The sequence below is a fragment of the Bufo bufo genome, chromosome 5, assembly GCF_905171765.1.
Source record: "Bufo bufo chromosome 5, aBufBuf1.1, whole genome shotgun sequence".
Lineage (NCBI taxonomy): Eukaryota > Metazoa > Chordata > Amphibia > Anura > Bufonidae > Bufo > Bufo bufo.
Genome location: NC_053393.1, coordinates 516,938,865 through 516,955,547, shown reverse-complemented (window position 1 = coordinate 516,955,547; position 16,683 = coordinate 516,938,865). Strand labels below are relative to the sequence as shown.

General features: G+C 46.9%; 1 protein-coding gene across 1 annotated transcript in view; it reads right to left on the bottom strand.

Annotated features, from left to right (window-relative positions):
* The window catches only part of HACD1 (3-hydroxyacyl-CoA dehydratase 1), an 80,196-nt gene that overhangs the window by 38,470 nt on the left and 25,043 nt on the right, over positions 1-16,683 (bottom strand). The window contains exon 2 of the mRNA XM_040433039.1: positions 7,140-7,257. Coding sequence (XP_040288973.1) covers positions 7,140-7,257 — 118 coding nt within the window. The remainder of the gene's footprint in view (positions 1-7,139; positions 7,258-16,683) is intronic.

Here is a 16,683-nt window from a genome sequence, read left to right as displayed (position 1 = left end):
ACCAAGTCACATCATCTGGAAACACGCATGTGTCCTCCCACCAGCCCAGGAAGAGGTTAGCATAGGTGGGGGCACAAGGGCTCCCCATTGCCGTCCCCCTGAGCTGGTGGTAGAACCGTGAATTGAAAAGGAAGAAGTTGTGGGTCAGAGTAAACTCAAGAAGTCTGAGGATGAAGTTGTTATGTGCTCTACAGTGGATATCTCTTGTCTTCAGAAAGTAGTCTGCGGCAAAAAGGCCCTTGTTGTGTGGAATTGAACTGTACAAGGATTCCACGTCTATACTGGCCAGTATACACCCCTGATCCACATTGATCGCCTCAATCTTGCTGAGGAAGTCCATCGTGTCCCTCGTGTACGAGGGTAGGGCCACGACGAACTCCCTCAGCACGCGATCAATGTAGATGCCACAGTTCTGTGTAAGGGAACCAACCCCAGAGACGATGGGACGTCCTTTTAGGGGTGTAATGCCCTTATGGACTTTAGGTAATCCATACAAGGTGGCTATGGTAGAATGGGTGGGAAGGAGAAAGTCATACTCAGCCGCCGAAATCAATCCGTCCGTAAGAGCATCAGTCAGGATGATTTTTAATTCATCACGGTACGTATCCGTTGGATTCGTCAACAGTACCCTATAACCCTCCTTGTCTTTCAATAGGTCTAAACACATGGTCTGATAAGCTGCATGGTCAAGGATAACTAGGTTACCACCCTTATCAGATGATTTAATAATAATCGATTTATCTTTTTCAAGGGCAGTAAGTGCTGACATCTCTGCTCGAGACAGATTGAAATGGCGGGGAGATAACCCTTCCAACTTCTCAAGATCGTTCGTTACCATCTGCATGAAGATGTCCACACACTCGTAGTTCATGGGTGGGGGCATCTTCCTGCTAGTCGGCTTGAGATTAGTGTACGGTCCCTGTCCTGGTCGACGGCTACCTTCCTCTCCCAATTCACATAGGGAATGCAGTGAGGTCAAGTCACCCTCACTCAGGCCAAGTCTGGTACAAGTTTGTCTGTCATTTTCCCTGAAAAACTTATGCCATTTAAGACGTCTAATGAACAGACTCAAATCCTTTGTCCATGTAAACAAGCAGAAATTGGTAGTTGGAACAAAAGATAGACCCTTCCTTAATACACCAAGCTCAAGTGTACTAAGTGTCCGCGACGTCAGATTGATAACCTGCAGCCCTCCCTTCAAGCCCTGTCGGTCCTGTTCCTGTCCCGCAAGTGGTAAGAGACCTGGCTTTTCTCTAAAAAAGAGGCAGATGAGGAGGATGGGGGATGTGGTGCCGGAGGACCATTGGATGAAACAGCAGCAGGATAGGATGATGGACCAGAGGAGTAAGATGATGTACCAGAGGAGTAGTTTACCCCCCCTGGGCGGCCCCTCCCGCCACCACCACCTTTCTGCCATCGTCGTCTACCCCTTCTCCCTGTCTGTGTAGTACCTCTACCTCTATATGTACCAACCGACAGTTCAGTGTCAGAGGAGTCCACTTCAGATGTGGACACCTCGGACACCAAAGATACGGTGTTGGTAGGTTGTTGGATATAAGCCCTGTTTTCTCTAAACTCAGAGAGGTCACGCAAAAACTGTCTATGCTTTCTTTCTTTTATGACGGTTTGGAATCTCTCAACGGACACTTGAAGGGAGGTCTCCCGTCTAGCAAAGTCGGGATCGTCCTTATATGTGAGAGCAAGTGCAATCTGCTCTTGTAGGCCAACGGATGTTTTATCAAACATCAGTTTCTCCTCCTCAAGAAGGATTTGCATAAGATTTAAGGAACTACAGGTCAGTTGTTCCTCCCACCTAGTTGTCAGAGATGGCGACGCTATACGTTCTGCTGGCCTTACTTGGAGACGAAGTCCTTTAGGGACTATCTTGTGTTCCAGATAGCTCTCAAGGCAGCGTATCTCCCACCAGGATTTAATGTTTTCTTTGTACCTGTTATACAGGTCCCAAAAAACCTGTTTACAGGTGGCCGATGTGTTAAGTCCCGGAATCTCTCTGTCAGAGAAGATATCCTGCGCTTCTTTAATCAGAGCCTCAGTAAATAACGTGCCAGATAAAAAATTGGCCATAGTATACAAAGAAATATATGTCCAGCTAAATCAATATCAATATGGTACAGAAGGATCATAAAGTCAAAAAGTGTCCAGCAGTATTGATCCCTTTAAAACATAACTTTTACTTATTCATCTTATATAAAATAATACCACCGTAGTGGTTCACCAGTGAAGATTAGTGAGACAAACGACAAATAACAAACAATAATAGATGCTTCTGGGAGCCTTCCTTAGATATATCAAGTGGTGAGTGAACACAGGGCAGCTAAGGGGAGCAGTAGGTAAATCTAACCTGTCCCTTTCACTCACCCTGTCTATTTCCTCAGCCCAGGGACGTCCCCTGATGGTGGAGACTCCCTGTCCTCGTGCCTGGGCTGACTGCCCTGCGTTTACCCTCCTCTCAAAAAATGTATATAATGAAAAATATTTAACACAGCTCCCCAGAAGCTGACGGGTGATACTCTGTGTCCTAGGTAAAAAATTACCAACATGGACACCAATAGATAAAACAAGACCAAATGGTATTTGTAAATAGGTGAACAAATATATGTATTGCCTATAGAAATGAGGAACCAGACACTAGGGCATCAAAAGCTGTGTATACCCAGGCTAGTTAATATAACCCCGCACTGAGGCATCAATGCTGTGCATTCCCAGGCTGGTTCATGTAGCCCCTACGCGTTTCCCCTATTCCTAGGTTCATCAGGGGGCATTCACGGTCAAGGGTACAACCGTCATCAAATACAGATATATGAGATATACTTAAGATATAGTGGAGGAAACAGGATCAGAGACGCAGACGATAATGTGCATAGGGCCAAGGGACCAATTGATATGTCCCACCTGTGGAGAATAAAGGCACTATCAGGTTGAGTGCTAGATATAGCATATATTACATACCCTCCTACATCTCAGCACTTACTTCGTGTCCTAGGCAATCAGGAAGCTAAAGGGCCCAACGAGATAAGGGCCAGTACTTTACCCAGAAAGCTGTAAACAAAGAAGTTTTCAAATAATATAAGGCATACTCCATGCCAAGATGTTCATTTGCCAGTGCTAACTATGCGGTCCTTACTTACATTTAGGCTGCGTCCCAGTAGCGTCCTGTTCCTCCTACTACTCACACTCACTCTGGTCTCCCTAAATATCCCCTTACCAGCTGTTCAAATTCGGCGCTGATTGCCATGTCAGGTGAGTCACTACCGGAAGTGAGACGCCACAGTCTGCGTCATTGCCGGTCCGTGAGCCGCATACAGATTCCTTACGGTCCCTATGACGGTACGTCACTTCCCGTGCCTTCTGATACGTCACTTCCTGCGCCGTCATATGGAACGCATGGAACGGCCATATCCGGTCTCGTGAAACGCATAATCGCGTCACATCCGGTTTAGCCGTCCCATTCAGAAGGCATCAGGTGCTATGTCATAGGGGGCGGCCCCATGGATCTAGCTACATCGTAAATAGATATATACACAGCATAGACTTACAGCGGCGATCCAATGTGTGGATATCATGTTCAGAAAGGAGACAGCTAGTAGGGGGCAGGGGGGTTAGGTGTGAGAATGATATGCAAACGTCCATTTCATTAGTTTTCACTAAGGTGTATTGCCTAATCAATAGGTGACACCTAATGCACATAAGATTTTTCACGTGCAGTTTCTGGATACAGAACGTATCCTAATCATTTCATCATGGCTAAAATAAAGTCACTGAGTAGCGCTATTTCTGATCAGAGGGATGAAGGGATAAACATATAGCCACCCCCGCAGGTTACAAAAAACAAGAAAAGGTGAGTCTTTCATTGATCCCAAGTGGTGCCTGGGATTTAAAGCGGTGAATCCAGACGCACTCTTTCTGGAGGATTTTCCGATCCCAGTCCCCACCCCTAGGTGACAGTGGGATGGTTTCTAGGATCGAAAACCTCAGGCAGCTGGGATCACCATCATGGATATCGATCACATGTGATGCGACTGGTGTGATCTTCTTCTTAACCACGTCGTTCACATGTTCACAAATCCGTCGCCTGACCTCTCTGATGGTCTTGCCTATATAATCCATAGGGCAAGGGCACTGGCATATATATACCGCACCCTTGCTCCTACAGTTGAAAAAATCTCTAATTTGATAGGCTTGACCAGTGACTGAGCAGGTAATGGATTTTGCAGTAGAGATAAAGGCACAGGCTTTACAGGAGCCGCATTTGAACATACCGCAAGGCTTGCGGTCCAGCCAGGTCCCCACTCCACTTGGTGTAGTGTAGTGGCTGTGGACAAGGCGGTCTCTTAAACTCCTCCCCCTCCTATATGTAACACTTGGTTGTTTAGTGAGTACACTCTTAAGGTCCGGGTCCATATGTAGGATGGGCCAGTACCTTTTCAAAACTGCCATTACCTCCGTGTTTGCTGAGTCAAACATAGATATCAGGCGTATTGGTTGTTGTCCACTCTGTGCCTTGGGTTTAGGTATGAGGAGCTCGGTACGTTCCCTACCTACGGCATTCTGGAACGCGCCCCCAAGAACCGTCTGAGGGTAGCCCCTCTCCCTAAATCTCGTCTGTAGCTTCTTGGCCTCACTGTAAAACGCTTCACCCTCAGAGCAATTTCTCCGGGTCCTCAGGTATTGGCCCCTCGGTATACCACGTTTAAGAGGTGTCGGGTGATGACTCTCCCAATGTAGCAAAGAGTTGGTTGCGGTTTCCTTTCTGTACATATCCGCAATCAGTCTATCACCCTCCCTGGTTATCCGTACATCAAGGAAAGGAATTGTATGGGGGTCGAACTCGAAGGTAAACCGCAAACCAATATCATTGCCATTGAGGGCCCCGACAAACTCTCTGAGTTCCTCTGACCCACCCTTCCAAATCACAAAGATGTCATCTATATAGCGCGTCCAGAAGGTGATCTTGTCAGACCACCAAGTCACATTATCGTCTGCGTCTCTGATCCTGTTTCCTCCACTATATCTTAAGTATATCTCATATATCTGTATTTGATGACGGTTGTACCCTTGACCGTGAATGCCCCCTGATGAACCTAGGAATAGGGGAAACGCGTAGGGGCTACATGAACCAGCCTGGGAATGCACAGCATTGATGCCTCAGTGCGGGGTTATATTAACTAGCCTGGGTATACACAGCTTTTGATGCCCTAGTGTCTGGTTCCTCATTTCTATAGGCAATACATATATTTGTTCACCTATTTACAAATACCATTTGGTCTTGTTTTATCTATTGGTGTCCATGTTGGTAATTTTTTACCTAGGACACAGAGTATCACCCGTCAGCTTCTGGGGAGCTGTGTTAAATATTTTTCATTATATACATTTTTTGAGAGGAGGGTAAACGCAGGGCAGTCAGCCCAGGCACGAGGACAGGGAGTCTCCACCATCAGGGGACGTCCCTGGGCTGAGGAAATAGACAGGGTGAGTGAAAGGGACAGGTTAGATTTACCTACTGCTCCCCTTAGCTGCCCTGTGTTCACTCACCACTTGATATATCTAAGGAAGGCTCCCAGAAGCATCTATTATTGTTTGTTATTTGTCGTTTGTCTCACTAATCTTCACTGGTGAACCACTACGGTGGTATTATTTTATATAAGATGAATAAGTAAAAGTTATGTTTTAAAGGGATCAATACTGCTGGACACTGAATGTAATTTGCGCTGCAGAGACGAGCCCTTTAATAAATAAAATTTGCATATCTCTTGCCCTCCATGCACCAGAAAGAAAAATCTATGCCACTTATGAGCCGGCAGAGATTTGAGCTATAATTTACCACAGTTTCTGGCATAAATTTTTGTAAATTTGCTGAGGGAAGGTCACGTCAAGTTTTGCCCACTTTGAGAAAAATGTCATATGCAAAAATCACAGGGGGAGATTTATCAAAACTGGTGTAAAGTAGAACTGGCTTAGTTGTCCACAGCAACCAATTGGATTTCACCTTTCATTTTCCAAAGTAGCTGTGAAAAATAAAAGGTGGAATCTGATTGGTTGCTATGGGCAACTAAGCCAGTTTTCCTTTACACCAATTTTGATGAATCTCCCCATGTTGTGGAAAACCTTCCCTGAAGAACCCACCAAACACTTGGGGCATATGAACACCTCCAGTCAGTCCTTGTCCCCCATCTTCAGCGCCGACCTCACAAATATATATTTTTTGGCTGAACGGGCGCAAATTTTCCACAGAGACATAAGGGGAGATTTATCAAACTGGTGTAGAGGAAAACTGGATTAGTTGCCTATAGCAACCAATCAGATTCCAACGTTCAGAGCTCCTTTGGAAAATGAAAGGGTCACTCTAATTGGTTGCTATGGGCAACTAAGCCAGTTTTCCTTTGCACCAGTTTTGATAAATTTCCCCATGTTGTGGAAAACCTTCCCTGAAGAGTGGAGCCACAAACAGTGGGTTAAGTCCATATTAAAGCCCAGGGGCGTAGCTGAAGGCTCATGGGCCCTGGTGCAAGGGTTCAGCTTGGGCCCCGTTCTTCCCTCAGTGCCTTGTGGACAAGGGAAGGGAAGTACATAGCCTTCGTGCTGCCTGATGCAAATACGGAAATACTACCCCCTATAGCTACGCCCCTGTTAATGCCCATGATTTTAGAATGGGCTCCTAAAGGTATTTTGGTCAGTTGTCCACCTACCAAAGCTAGAGGAAAAGGAAAAATTCACAAAGTTGCCCATGGCAACCAGTTAGATTCTCTTATTTCAGAGGCCCATTAGAAAATGAAAGCAAGAATCCGATAGGTTGCCATGGACAGCTCCTCCTCTTTAGTCACTGGTTCAAATAAATTCCCCCAAAATGTCTCCATGCAACATTGTCATCTAAAATGATTCGCTCACAGTTTATATATAATTATACAATATAAAAACAAGCGACTTCATACTAACCAACATTTCAGTTGGTAAAATCGGGACGTCTAAACCCCGCCCATGGAAATGCCCAGACTCTCCCTGGGAACACCCACTTAAGGGGCGAGGTTTGAATTAGCCCCGCCCATGTTCGGCCTAGGACAATGCAAATTTGCCAGGACTGTCCCATCAAATTCGGGACAGTTGGCAACTATGCGACTTACCTCAAGTAAAGCGAACGTCTGGAAAAACTTAAGTGTCTTCTGAATACTCTTGTATAGCCCTTTGTGTGTTCTCTTCCCCATGTAGCAGCGACACATAGCGATCGCAAGAACCAACCACCTGCAAACAGAGAAGATTCATATTTCTATATGGCGCCACAGGATTCTGAAAAGTGTCCTCCTCCAATTAAGTTGTTAAACAAACATCTGGCCAAAATTGATAGCCTCGGGGAGATTGTTTAAGGGTAAATTCACATGATCCGCAAAACACAGTTACTGCCCTATGATAGAAATGCCTATTCTTGTCCACGAGAATAGGGCATGCGCTAGCTTTTTTGCAGGGCCGCGGAACGGAACTAAGGATGCGGACAGCACACTGTGCGCTGTCCACATCTTTTCCGGCCCCATTGAAATTAATGGGTCTGCACCCGTTCCGCAAAATTAGGGAACAGATGCGGAACCAGAAATACGGTCGTGTGAATGGACCCTAATAGTTCTGTATTTGGAGCCAGAATATTTTGCCATTTTTATTTTGTGCCATGTGTATGAAAAGTGAATGTGAATGATGCATACAAGCGTAATAGCCCAGACCTGGGTGCAACCAGTGTAAATAGTATTTTTTATGTTATTTCCACAAAGGTATGGATGGCAAATGGTTGGCAGGGAACAGGGCTAGCTTCCCTATTCCTCCCCTCTTGGTCAGAGTGGGCTGGTCCTGCTTCCTGTCAGGAAAAGCTTAGGGCCAGTTCACATGGAGTTTTTTTGGCGCTGATTTTGGAATGTTTCTGCCTCAAAATTTGCTTCAGAACAAGTCCAAAAATGGCTCAAAACAGCCTCCCATTCATTTCAATGGGAAGAAGCACTTTCTGCTTTTTTAGGGTGGGTTCACATCACGTTTTAGGTCTTCTTTGACGTATACGTTAGAAAATAAAAAAAAGGATACAAAAACGCAGCACATCACATTCTTGTATCCTGCACAGTCCGGTAAAAAAAAGCATACCTTTTTTTTTTACAATGGAACTCTATGATGAACGGATGCCAGTGTATGGCATCAGAGTGACACATCTATTTAAAGGGGTTCTCCGGGAATTAAGAAAATGAAAATACCTAAATATAACTTTTTTATATAAATATATTCCCAAATACCTTTCATTAGTTATAATGGCTTGTTTTGTCTGGGGAGCAATCATTAGGAGAAATAAAATGTCCGCCGTCCTATCAGTACACACAAAACCTGTCTTAATCACACAGCAGGACAAGTTACTTCACAACACTCTTAAGGACTGCTATAGTTGTGCTATCGATAGGTGTGATATAGAGGGGTGTAATATACTTATAATATACTTTCTAACACAGAAATTATATTATAGTGTATTGGTATTGTGCAGCAGTTGTGTGCGGTTCTGCTGCGATACCACTGCTAGATAGAGGGACAAACGCTATTGGAGTAACTAATTGCAACGAGTGTGATATACCTGTTGCACTAAAAAAAAACAGCTTGAGGGCTGCGATATACCTTCTTCCACAAAATCCTGATTGAAGGGTGCTATATACTTGTTTCCGCCAAATACTGATTGAGGGGTGCTATATACCAGTTTCCGCCAAAAACGGATTGAGGGGTGCTATATACCTGTTTCCGCCAAATACTGATTGAGGGGAGCCATATACCTTCTTCCACAAAATACTGATTGAGGGGTGCTGCTGCTATATACCTTCTTCCACCAAATACTGATTGAGGGCTGCAATACACCTGCTTCCACAAAATACTGATTGAGGGGTGCCATATACCTGTTTCCGCCAAATACTGATTGAGGGGTGATATACTGTATATACTCGAGTATAAGACGAGTTTTTTGGCACATATTTTTGTGCTCAAAAAGCCTCCTCGTCTTATACTCGAGTCTAGTCTAGCTCCGGTAATACAGGCAGTGCGGGGGGCGGCGCTCAATCACTGACGTCACGCGCCTGCGCCGCCTAGTGGGAGAAGGCGCGTGACGTCAGTGAGTGAGCGCCGCTTCCCGCACTGCCTGTATTACCGGAGCAAAGACAAAGTAAGAATACTGCTGTGAGCGTCGGGGAGGGGGATCTGTGGATGGCACTGTAGGGGGATCTGTGGATGGCACTGTAGGGGGATCTGTGGATGGCACTGTAGGGGGATCTGTGGATGGCACTGTAGGGGGATCTGTGGATGGCACTGTAGGGAGATCTGTGGATGGCACTGTAGGGGGATCTGTGGATGGCACTGTAGGGAGATCTGTGCATGGCACTGTAGGGGGATCTGTGGATGGCACTGTAGGGGGATCTGTGGATGGCACTGTAGGGGGATCTGTGGATGGCACTGTAGGGAGATCTGTGGATGGCACTGTAGGGGGATCTGTGGATGGCACTGTAGGGGGATCTGTGGATGGCACTGTAGGGGGATCTGTGGATGGCACTGTAGGGGGATCTGTGGATGGCAGTGCCATCCACAGATCCCCCTACAGTGCCATCCACAGATACCCCCTCCCCTAAACAGTGCCATCATGGCACTGTTTAGGGGAGGGGGGATCTGTGGATGGCACTGTTTAGGGGGGATCTGTGGATGGCACTGTTTAGGGGGGAGATCTGTGGATGGCTCCCTGTATTTAATGCAGAGTGTGTGTGTATATAATGCACACACTCTGCATTAAATACAGGGAGTCACCCTCTTGCAGATGTGTGTATATAATGTAGAGTGTGTGCATTATATACACATACACTCTGCATTATAGCTGCATTTCCCACCCTAGTCTTATACTTGAGTCAATAATTTTTCCCATTTTTTTGGGGTAAAATTAGGGGCTCGGCTTATACTCGGGTCGGCTTATACTCGAGTATATACGGTATACCTTCTTCTACTAAATACTGATTAAGGGGTGCTATTGCTATATACCTTCTTCCACCAAATACGGATTGAGGGCTGCGAGACACCTGCTTCCACAAAATACTAATTAAAGTGTGCCATATACCTGTTTCCGCCAAATACTGATTGAGGGGTGCTATATACCTTCTTCCACAAAATCGTGATTGAGGGGTGCTATATACCTTCTTCCACCAAATACTGATTGAGGGCTGCGATACACCTGCTTTCACAAAATACTGATTGAGGGGTGCCATATACCTGTTTCTGCCAAATACTGATTGAGGGGTGGTATATACCTGTTTCCGCCAAATACTAATTGAGGGGTGCTATATACCTTCTTCCACAAAATCGTGATTGAGGGGTGCTATATACCTTCTTCCACCAAATACTGATTGAGGGCTGCGATACACCTGCTTTCACAAAATACTGATTGAGGGGTGCCATATACCTGTTTCTGCCAAATACTGATTGAGGGGTGATATATACCTGTTTCCGCCAAATACTGATTGAGGGGTGCCATATACCTTCTTCTACAAAATACTGATTGAGGGGTGCTATTGCAATATACCTTCTTCCACCAAATACTGATTAAGGGCCGCAATACACCTGCTTCCACAAAATACTGATTGAGGGGTGCCATATACCGGTTTCTGCCAAATACTGATTGAGGGGTTCTATATACCTTCTTCCACAAAATCCTGATTGAGGGGTGCTATATACCTGTTTCCGCCAAATACTGTTTGAGGTGTGCTATATACCAGTTTCCGACAAATACTGATTGAGGGGTGCTATATACCTTCTTCCACAAAATCCTGATTGAGGGGTGCTATATACCTGTTTCCGCCAAATACTGTTTGAGGTGTGCTATATACCAGTTTCCGCCAAATACTGATTGAGGGGTGCTATATACCTTCTTCCACAAAATACTAATTGAGGGGTGCTATTTCTATATACCTTCTTCCACCAAATCCTGATTGAGGGCTGCGATAAACCTGTTTCTACAAAATACTGATTAAGGGGTGCCATATATCTGTTTCTGCCAAATACTGATTGAGGGGTGCCATATGCTTGTTTCCGCCAAATACTGATTGAGGGGTGCTATATACCTGTTTCCACCAAATACTGATTGTGGGGTGCTATTGCTATAAACCTGCTTCCACAAAATACTGATTGAGGGGTGCCATATACCTGTTTTTGCCAAATACTGATTGATGGGCGCCATATACCTTTTTCCACAAAATACTGATTGAGGGCTGCGATACACCTGCTTCCGCAAAATACTGATTGAGGGGTGCTATATACCTGGTTCCGCCAAATACTGATTGAGGGGTGCCATATACCTGTTTCCACCAAATACTGATTGAGGGGTGCTATATACCTGTTTCCGCCAAATACTGATTGAGGGGTGCCATATACCTTCTTCCACAAAATACTGATTGAGGGGTGCTATTGCTATATACCTTTTTCCACCAAATACTAATTGAGGGCTGCGATATATCTTCTTCCACAAATACTGCTCTTCTCTACGGACTTAGGCAGAGGGTCATTTAGAAAATGACAAGCACAGGAAGAGGCAGACTGTTCGCAGGGATGGTAGGGGTCGGGCAGGTGCACCAGGCCGGAGTCTAAGTGGGAAGTTGGAGAAGGCGCGTGCGTAAACTTCAAAGGGCGCACCAGAGTTGGTTGAGTGGCTCACTCAGCCTTCCGCTTCTGCACCCTCCTCATCCTCTGTATCCGCAACCTCCTCACTCTCTGCTGTGTGCACCCCCAAAGACAACACTACTACCACCACCATAGCCCCTCCACTCGAGTCAGAGGAATTATTTTCCTATCCATTCCCAGACCTAACCGATGCGCAGCCATTCTTGGCATCGGATGAGGAAGAGGAGGTAGCAATGGCCACCACCCAGCGGTCTGACGACAGTACCCAGATCAGCCCAAGGAGGGTGGCCCCGCTGTTGCTGCCTACTCCGAGATTTCTAATGCCAGTGGTGGTGAGGTTGACGTCACTGATGATAATGACTTGTCGATGGATGTCACGTGGGTGCCCACAAGAGAGGAAGAGGTAGGGAGGAGTTCAGAGGGAGAGATGGAGCAGCAGATAGGGAGGAGAAGGAGATGCAGGCAGAACTTGCAGTGCACAGGAGGCAAAAAGCAGATTGCAAATGTATCTGGAGCGAGCCATCCACCATGCACGGTCACATCTTGCGCTCCCAGGACGCCGGCACTTGGCTCCGCAGTGTGGGCTTTGTGTAACGTGTCAGCTGCTGATAATAGTGTTGCCACCTGCAGCGTGTGCTGTTAACGCATAAGTCGCAGTAAGCCCAACACTCACCTAGGGACGACCGCCCTAAGAAGGCACCTGGCCTCCCATCACCGAGCCCAGTGGGAGCAACGCCATCAGAACCCACAAAGCCACACTCCCGGCGATCCACGTCCTGCCTCTTCTCCTTCTCCTCTCTCCTTCCATTTGTCCTCCACTCCACCATGCCGTCGTCGCATTCATCTGGCACAAGGCAGGCTTCCGTGGCCCAAATGTTCGAGCGTAAAAAGTTGATGACGCCGGATAACCCTCTTGCCAATGGCTGACCGCTGGCTTGTCGGAACTGCTAGCCCGCCATATAAACTGGTGGACTCAGAGGCCTTTAGAAAATTTGTGGCCATTGGCACACTGCAATGGAAGGTCCCTGGAAGGAAATATTTCTCCCAGAAGGGCATCCCTGAACTATATGGCCACGTTTAGCGGCAAGTTAATATATCTCTGGCACACAGTGTTGGTGCCAAGATACATCTGACCACAGACACGTGGTCTAGCAAACACGGGCAGGGAAGGTACATAACTTTTACTGCCCACTGGGTGAACCTTCTGACGGCCGTCAAGCATGTAACCTGTGGCACCCGTGTGGATTTGGTGTTACCGCCACGGATTTCATGCAGGCCTGCCTCTTCTTCTCCTCCTCCTCCTCCTACTCCATCCTCCGTCTCCTCCTCGGCTGACTCCTCCTTTTCCATTGCTACCGCCTCTTTCGCTGCACCCCCCAAGCTCCCCAGAACCTATTCGACGTGCCAGGTGAGACGCTGCTATGCTGTGCTGTGGATGTTGTGCCTGGAAGCCAAGAGCCACACCGGTCCTGCACTCCTTTCAGCTTTGCGGTTACAGGCCGATCAGTGGCTAACCCGCTCAATTTGACAGTTGGTAAAGTGGTGTGCGACAACAGTGCCAATCTGCTGAGCGCGCTAAAACAGGGCAAAATGACACATGTGCATGGCACACGTCCTGAACTTAGTCGTGCAGCGATTTGTTGCCAAATACCCCGGGGTCCAGGACGTCTTGCGGCAGGCCAGGAAAATCTCTGGCCATTTTAGAAGATCTGACACGGTCATGGCTCGCCTTGCTGACATTCAGCGGCGACACCACTTGCCCGTCAAACATCTGATTTGTGACTGCCCGATGCGCTGGAACTCCACCTTGTATATGCTTGATAGGCTGCTCCAGCAGAAAAGTGCCGTTAACGACTACCTGTACGAACTCTGCGGCAGGACTGGTTATGGGAGCTTGTTTTTTTTTCACGGCGCCAGTGGCTGTTCATGTGCGACGCATGCAGACTTTTGCAGCCATTTGATGAGATCAGCAAACTGGTCAGTCGCAACCAGAGCGCCATCAGTGACATCGTACCTTACGCCTTCTTTCTGGAGTGTGCATTGCGTCGTGTCATTGATCAAGCTGTCGAGGAGCAGGAAGAAGAGGAAGTCTCAATGATGAATTAATTCCCAGGGGGGCTACTCCATCTGAGACAAGTCAGCAGGAGTCTGAAGAGGAGTCAGAGGAGGATGGTGGCTGGGGGGAGGAGGAGCAAGAAGAGCAGGCTTTAAACTTTTCGGGGATCCCTGGTGTTGTCCGTAGCTGGGGGAGGAGACCGAGGACGACATTCTCCTGGGCGATGAGCAGGAGCCAGGGCGCTCCACCGCTTCAAATTTAGTGCAAATGGGGGCCTTCATACTCCAGTGTTTGAAGAGGGACCCTGTATAAAAAGAATAAAGGTCAAGGACCTGTACTGGGTGGCAACGTACTTAGACCCCCGGTACAAACACAAAATGGCGAACATGTTACCAGCATCACAGAGGACTGTCAGAATGCAGCATTTCCAGCCTTGCTGCGAGAGATGCTGCATTATGCTGTTGCGGGCACTGGCAGAGGAGTTTCCACCATCAGCGAAACAGGTGCAGGTACCAATCCTACCGCGCCTAAAAAAAAAGGGAGGTTTGAAGATGTGTTGGGCACTTCAGATATGAGATCATTCTTGCAGCCAACCTATCGACAGCCGCCCTCCGGATCCAGCCTCAGGGAACGCCTAGACCGACAGGTGTCCGACTACATCGGGTTAACAGCCGATGTGGACGCTCTGAGAAGCGAGGAACCCCTGGACTACTAGGTGTGCAGGCTTGACCTGTGGCCAGAGCTGGCACAATTTGCCATGGAACTCTTGGCTTGCTCCTCGTCGAGTGTCCTGTCTGAAAGGACGTTCAGCGCAGCAGGGGGGATCGAGACCGATAAGCGCACTCGCCTAGCTCATGAAAATGAATGGAGGCATGGATCTCGGAGGAATTCAACACCTGCGATGACCACGTGTAATTAAATTTCCTCATGCCAGCCCACACATATCCGCCACCACACAGAACAAAGAATGGTCCTTGCCTTATGTATATACAGCGGCATAAAAGGCCTTTTATGTCAGGTGAATGCCTAATTTTTGGGGCCTGTACTGGCCGACAGTTACATATTTATCCTGTGGCTGCCTAATGCACCTCCAGCCACAGAATCCAAAGTTCTGTGCTGTCAGGTGAATGCCTATTGACTAATTGTTGGGCCTGTACTGGCCGAAAGATGCATATTTATCCTGTGACTGCCTAATGTACCTCCAGCCACAGAATCCAAAGTTCTGTGCTGTCAGGTGAATTCCTACTGCCTAATTTTTGGGCCCTGTACTGGCCGACAGTTACATTTTTTATCTCTAGCCACATAATCATACCCCTGTCTCACTCCTCTGCCTCTCATTATGAACCGCATTCACCATAAGGACCTTCTAATGTCACAGGGTCATGTGACTGTGCCCCTCACCCCGTACTGTGCCCCCTTATACCCTGCATTGTGCCCTCTTACCACACCCTGTGCAGTGCCCCTAGTCATTCCCTGTACTGTGCCATCTTATACCTTTTTTATCCGGTTACGGTATGGCGGTGTTATCCAGTCACTGTACAGAGGTGTTAGCCAGTCAATGTATGGTGGTGGTATCCAATAACAGGATGGCCATAACTGTATCCCTTTTCCTGCCCACGCCATCCTTTTTTAGACCTGGCATGAGTGGGAAAAATATGCAGATTGCAGTTCTAAGGACCTTTACACCACAATCAGAAATATGCCTAATTGACCACCTAATTGTATTATTATTCCAAGGTAGGGCTAATATCTTTATATTATATAGATTCTAGTGTATTATACTGTGCCCTGTATTTCCCAGTAGAAAATGATCCTTGGGAAACACAGTCCTCATCCCTGACCACCAGGACCAGGTAGCGCTCTGTCAGTACATGGCACCCTCCCTATCCGCCACGCTGCTCCCATGTGTACTGGTGCTTACTCTGAGACTAGGGCTGGGTTCACATCCTATTTTGCCATCCATTTAATGCATACCAAAAACTGTGCGTTAACAGATGCCTCAGACTGATGCAGTACAGTGGCTTTCGTTCACCATACAGTTCCATGGTAGAATTTTTTTTTTACGTTAACATATGCATTTTTTTTATGGACTCTGCAGGATACAAAAACATGGAGTGCTGCACATTTGTATACATCAAACTGATAGGAAATAAAAATGTTCTAGGCTCCAGCAGGGCACATTTTTGAGAGTTTCCCTTTAAGACACATAAAATGGCCCCTGATTAACCGCTCCGGACCGCCTAACGCAGGATTGCGTTCCAGAGGCGGTCGATTCATTCCTTCTTGACACGCCGGCGCGTCATCTCACGAGACGCGAGATTTCCTGTGAACGCGCGCACACAGGAGCGCGCGTTCACAGGATCGGAAGGTAAACGAGCTGATCTACAGCCTGCCAGCGTCTAATATACCCCTGAAAGGTATATTAGACGCTGTTTTGGATCCGCAAAACATGGACACCACAGATCCACAAAACACGGACACCGGCAATGTGCTTTCCGCATTTTGCGGATCCGCACATTGCCAGAACTATATAGAAAATGCCTTTTCTTGTCCGCAATTGCGGACAAGAATAGGACATGTTCTATAGGCTCTACAAAAAACGCAGTGTTCGCCCGATCAGGCCTGATCTTGTGCGCACACTTGCGTTCAGTCCGCCCCACCGCAGTGACAGAATTATTATTTTTTCTGATCACTGCAAAAACACCGTAAAATCGCTGCAGCGCTATAAAAAGATCACTTTTGAGGGTCATGGCGAGTTCATAGAAGATTTTTTTTTTGTCACAAGTTAGCGGAAATTGATTTTTTTTTGTTTGTTTTTTCTTACAAAGTCTCATATTCCACTAACTTGTGACAAAAAATAAAATCTCACATGAACTCACCATATCCCTCACGGAATCCAAATGCGTAAATTTTTTTAGACATTTATATTCCAGACTTCTTCTCACGCT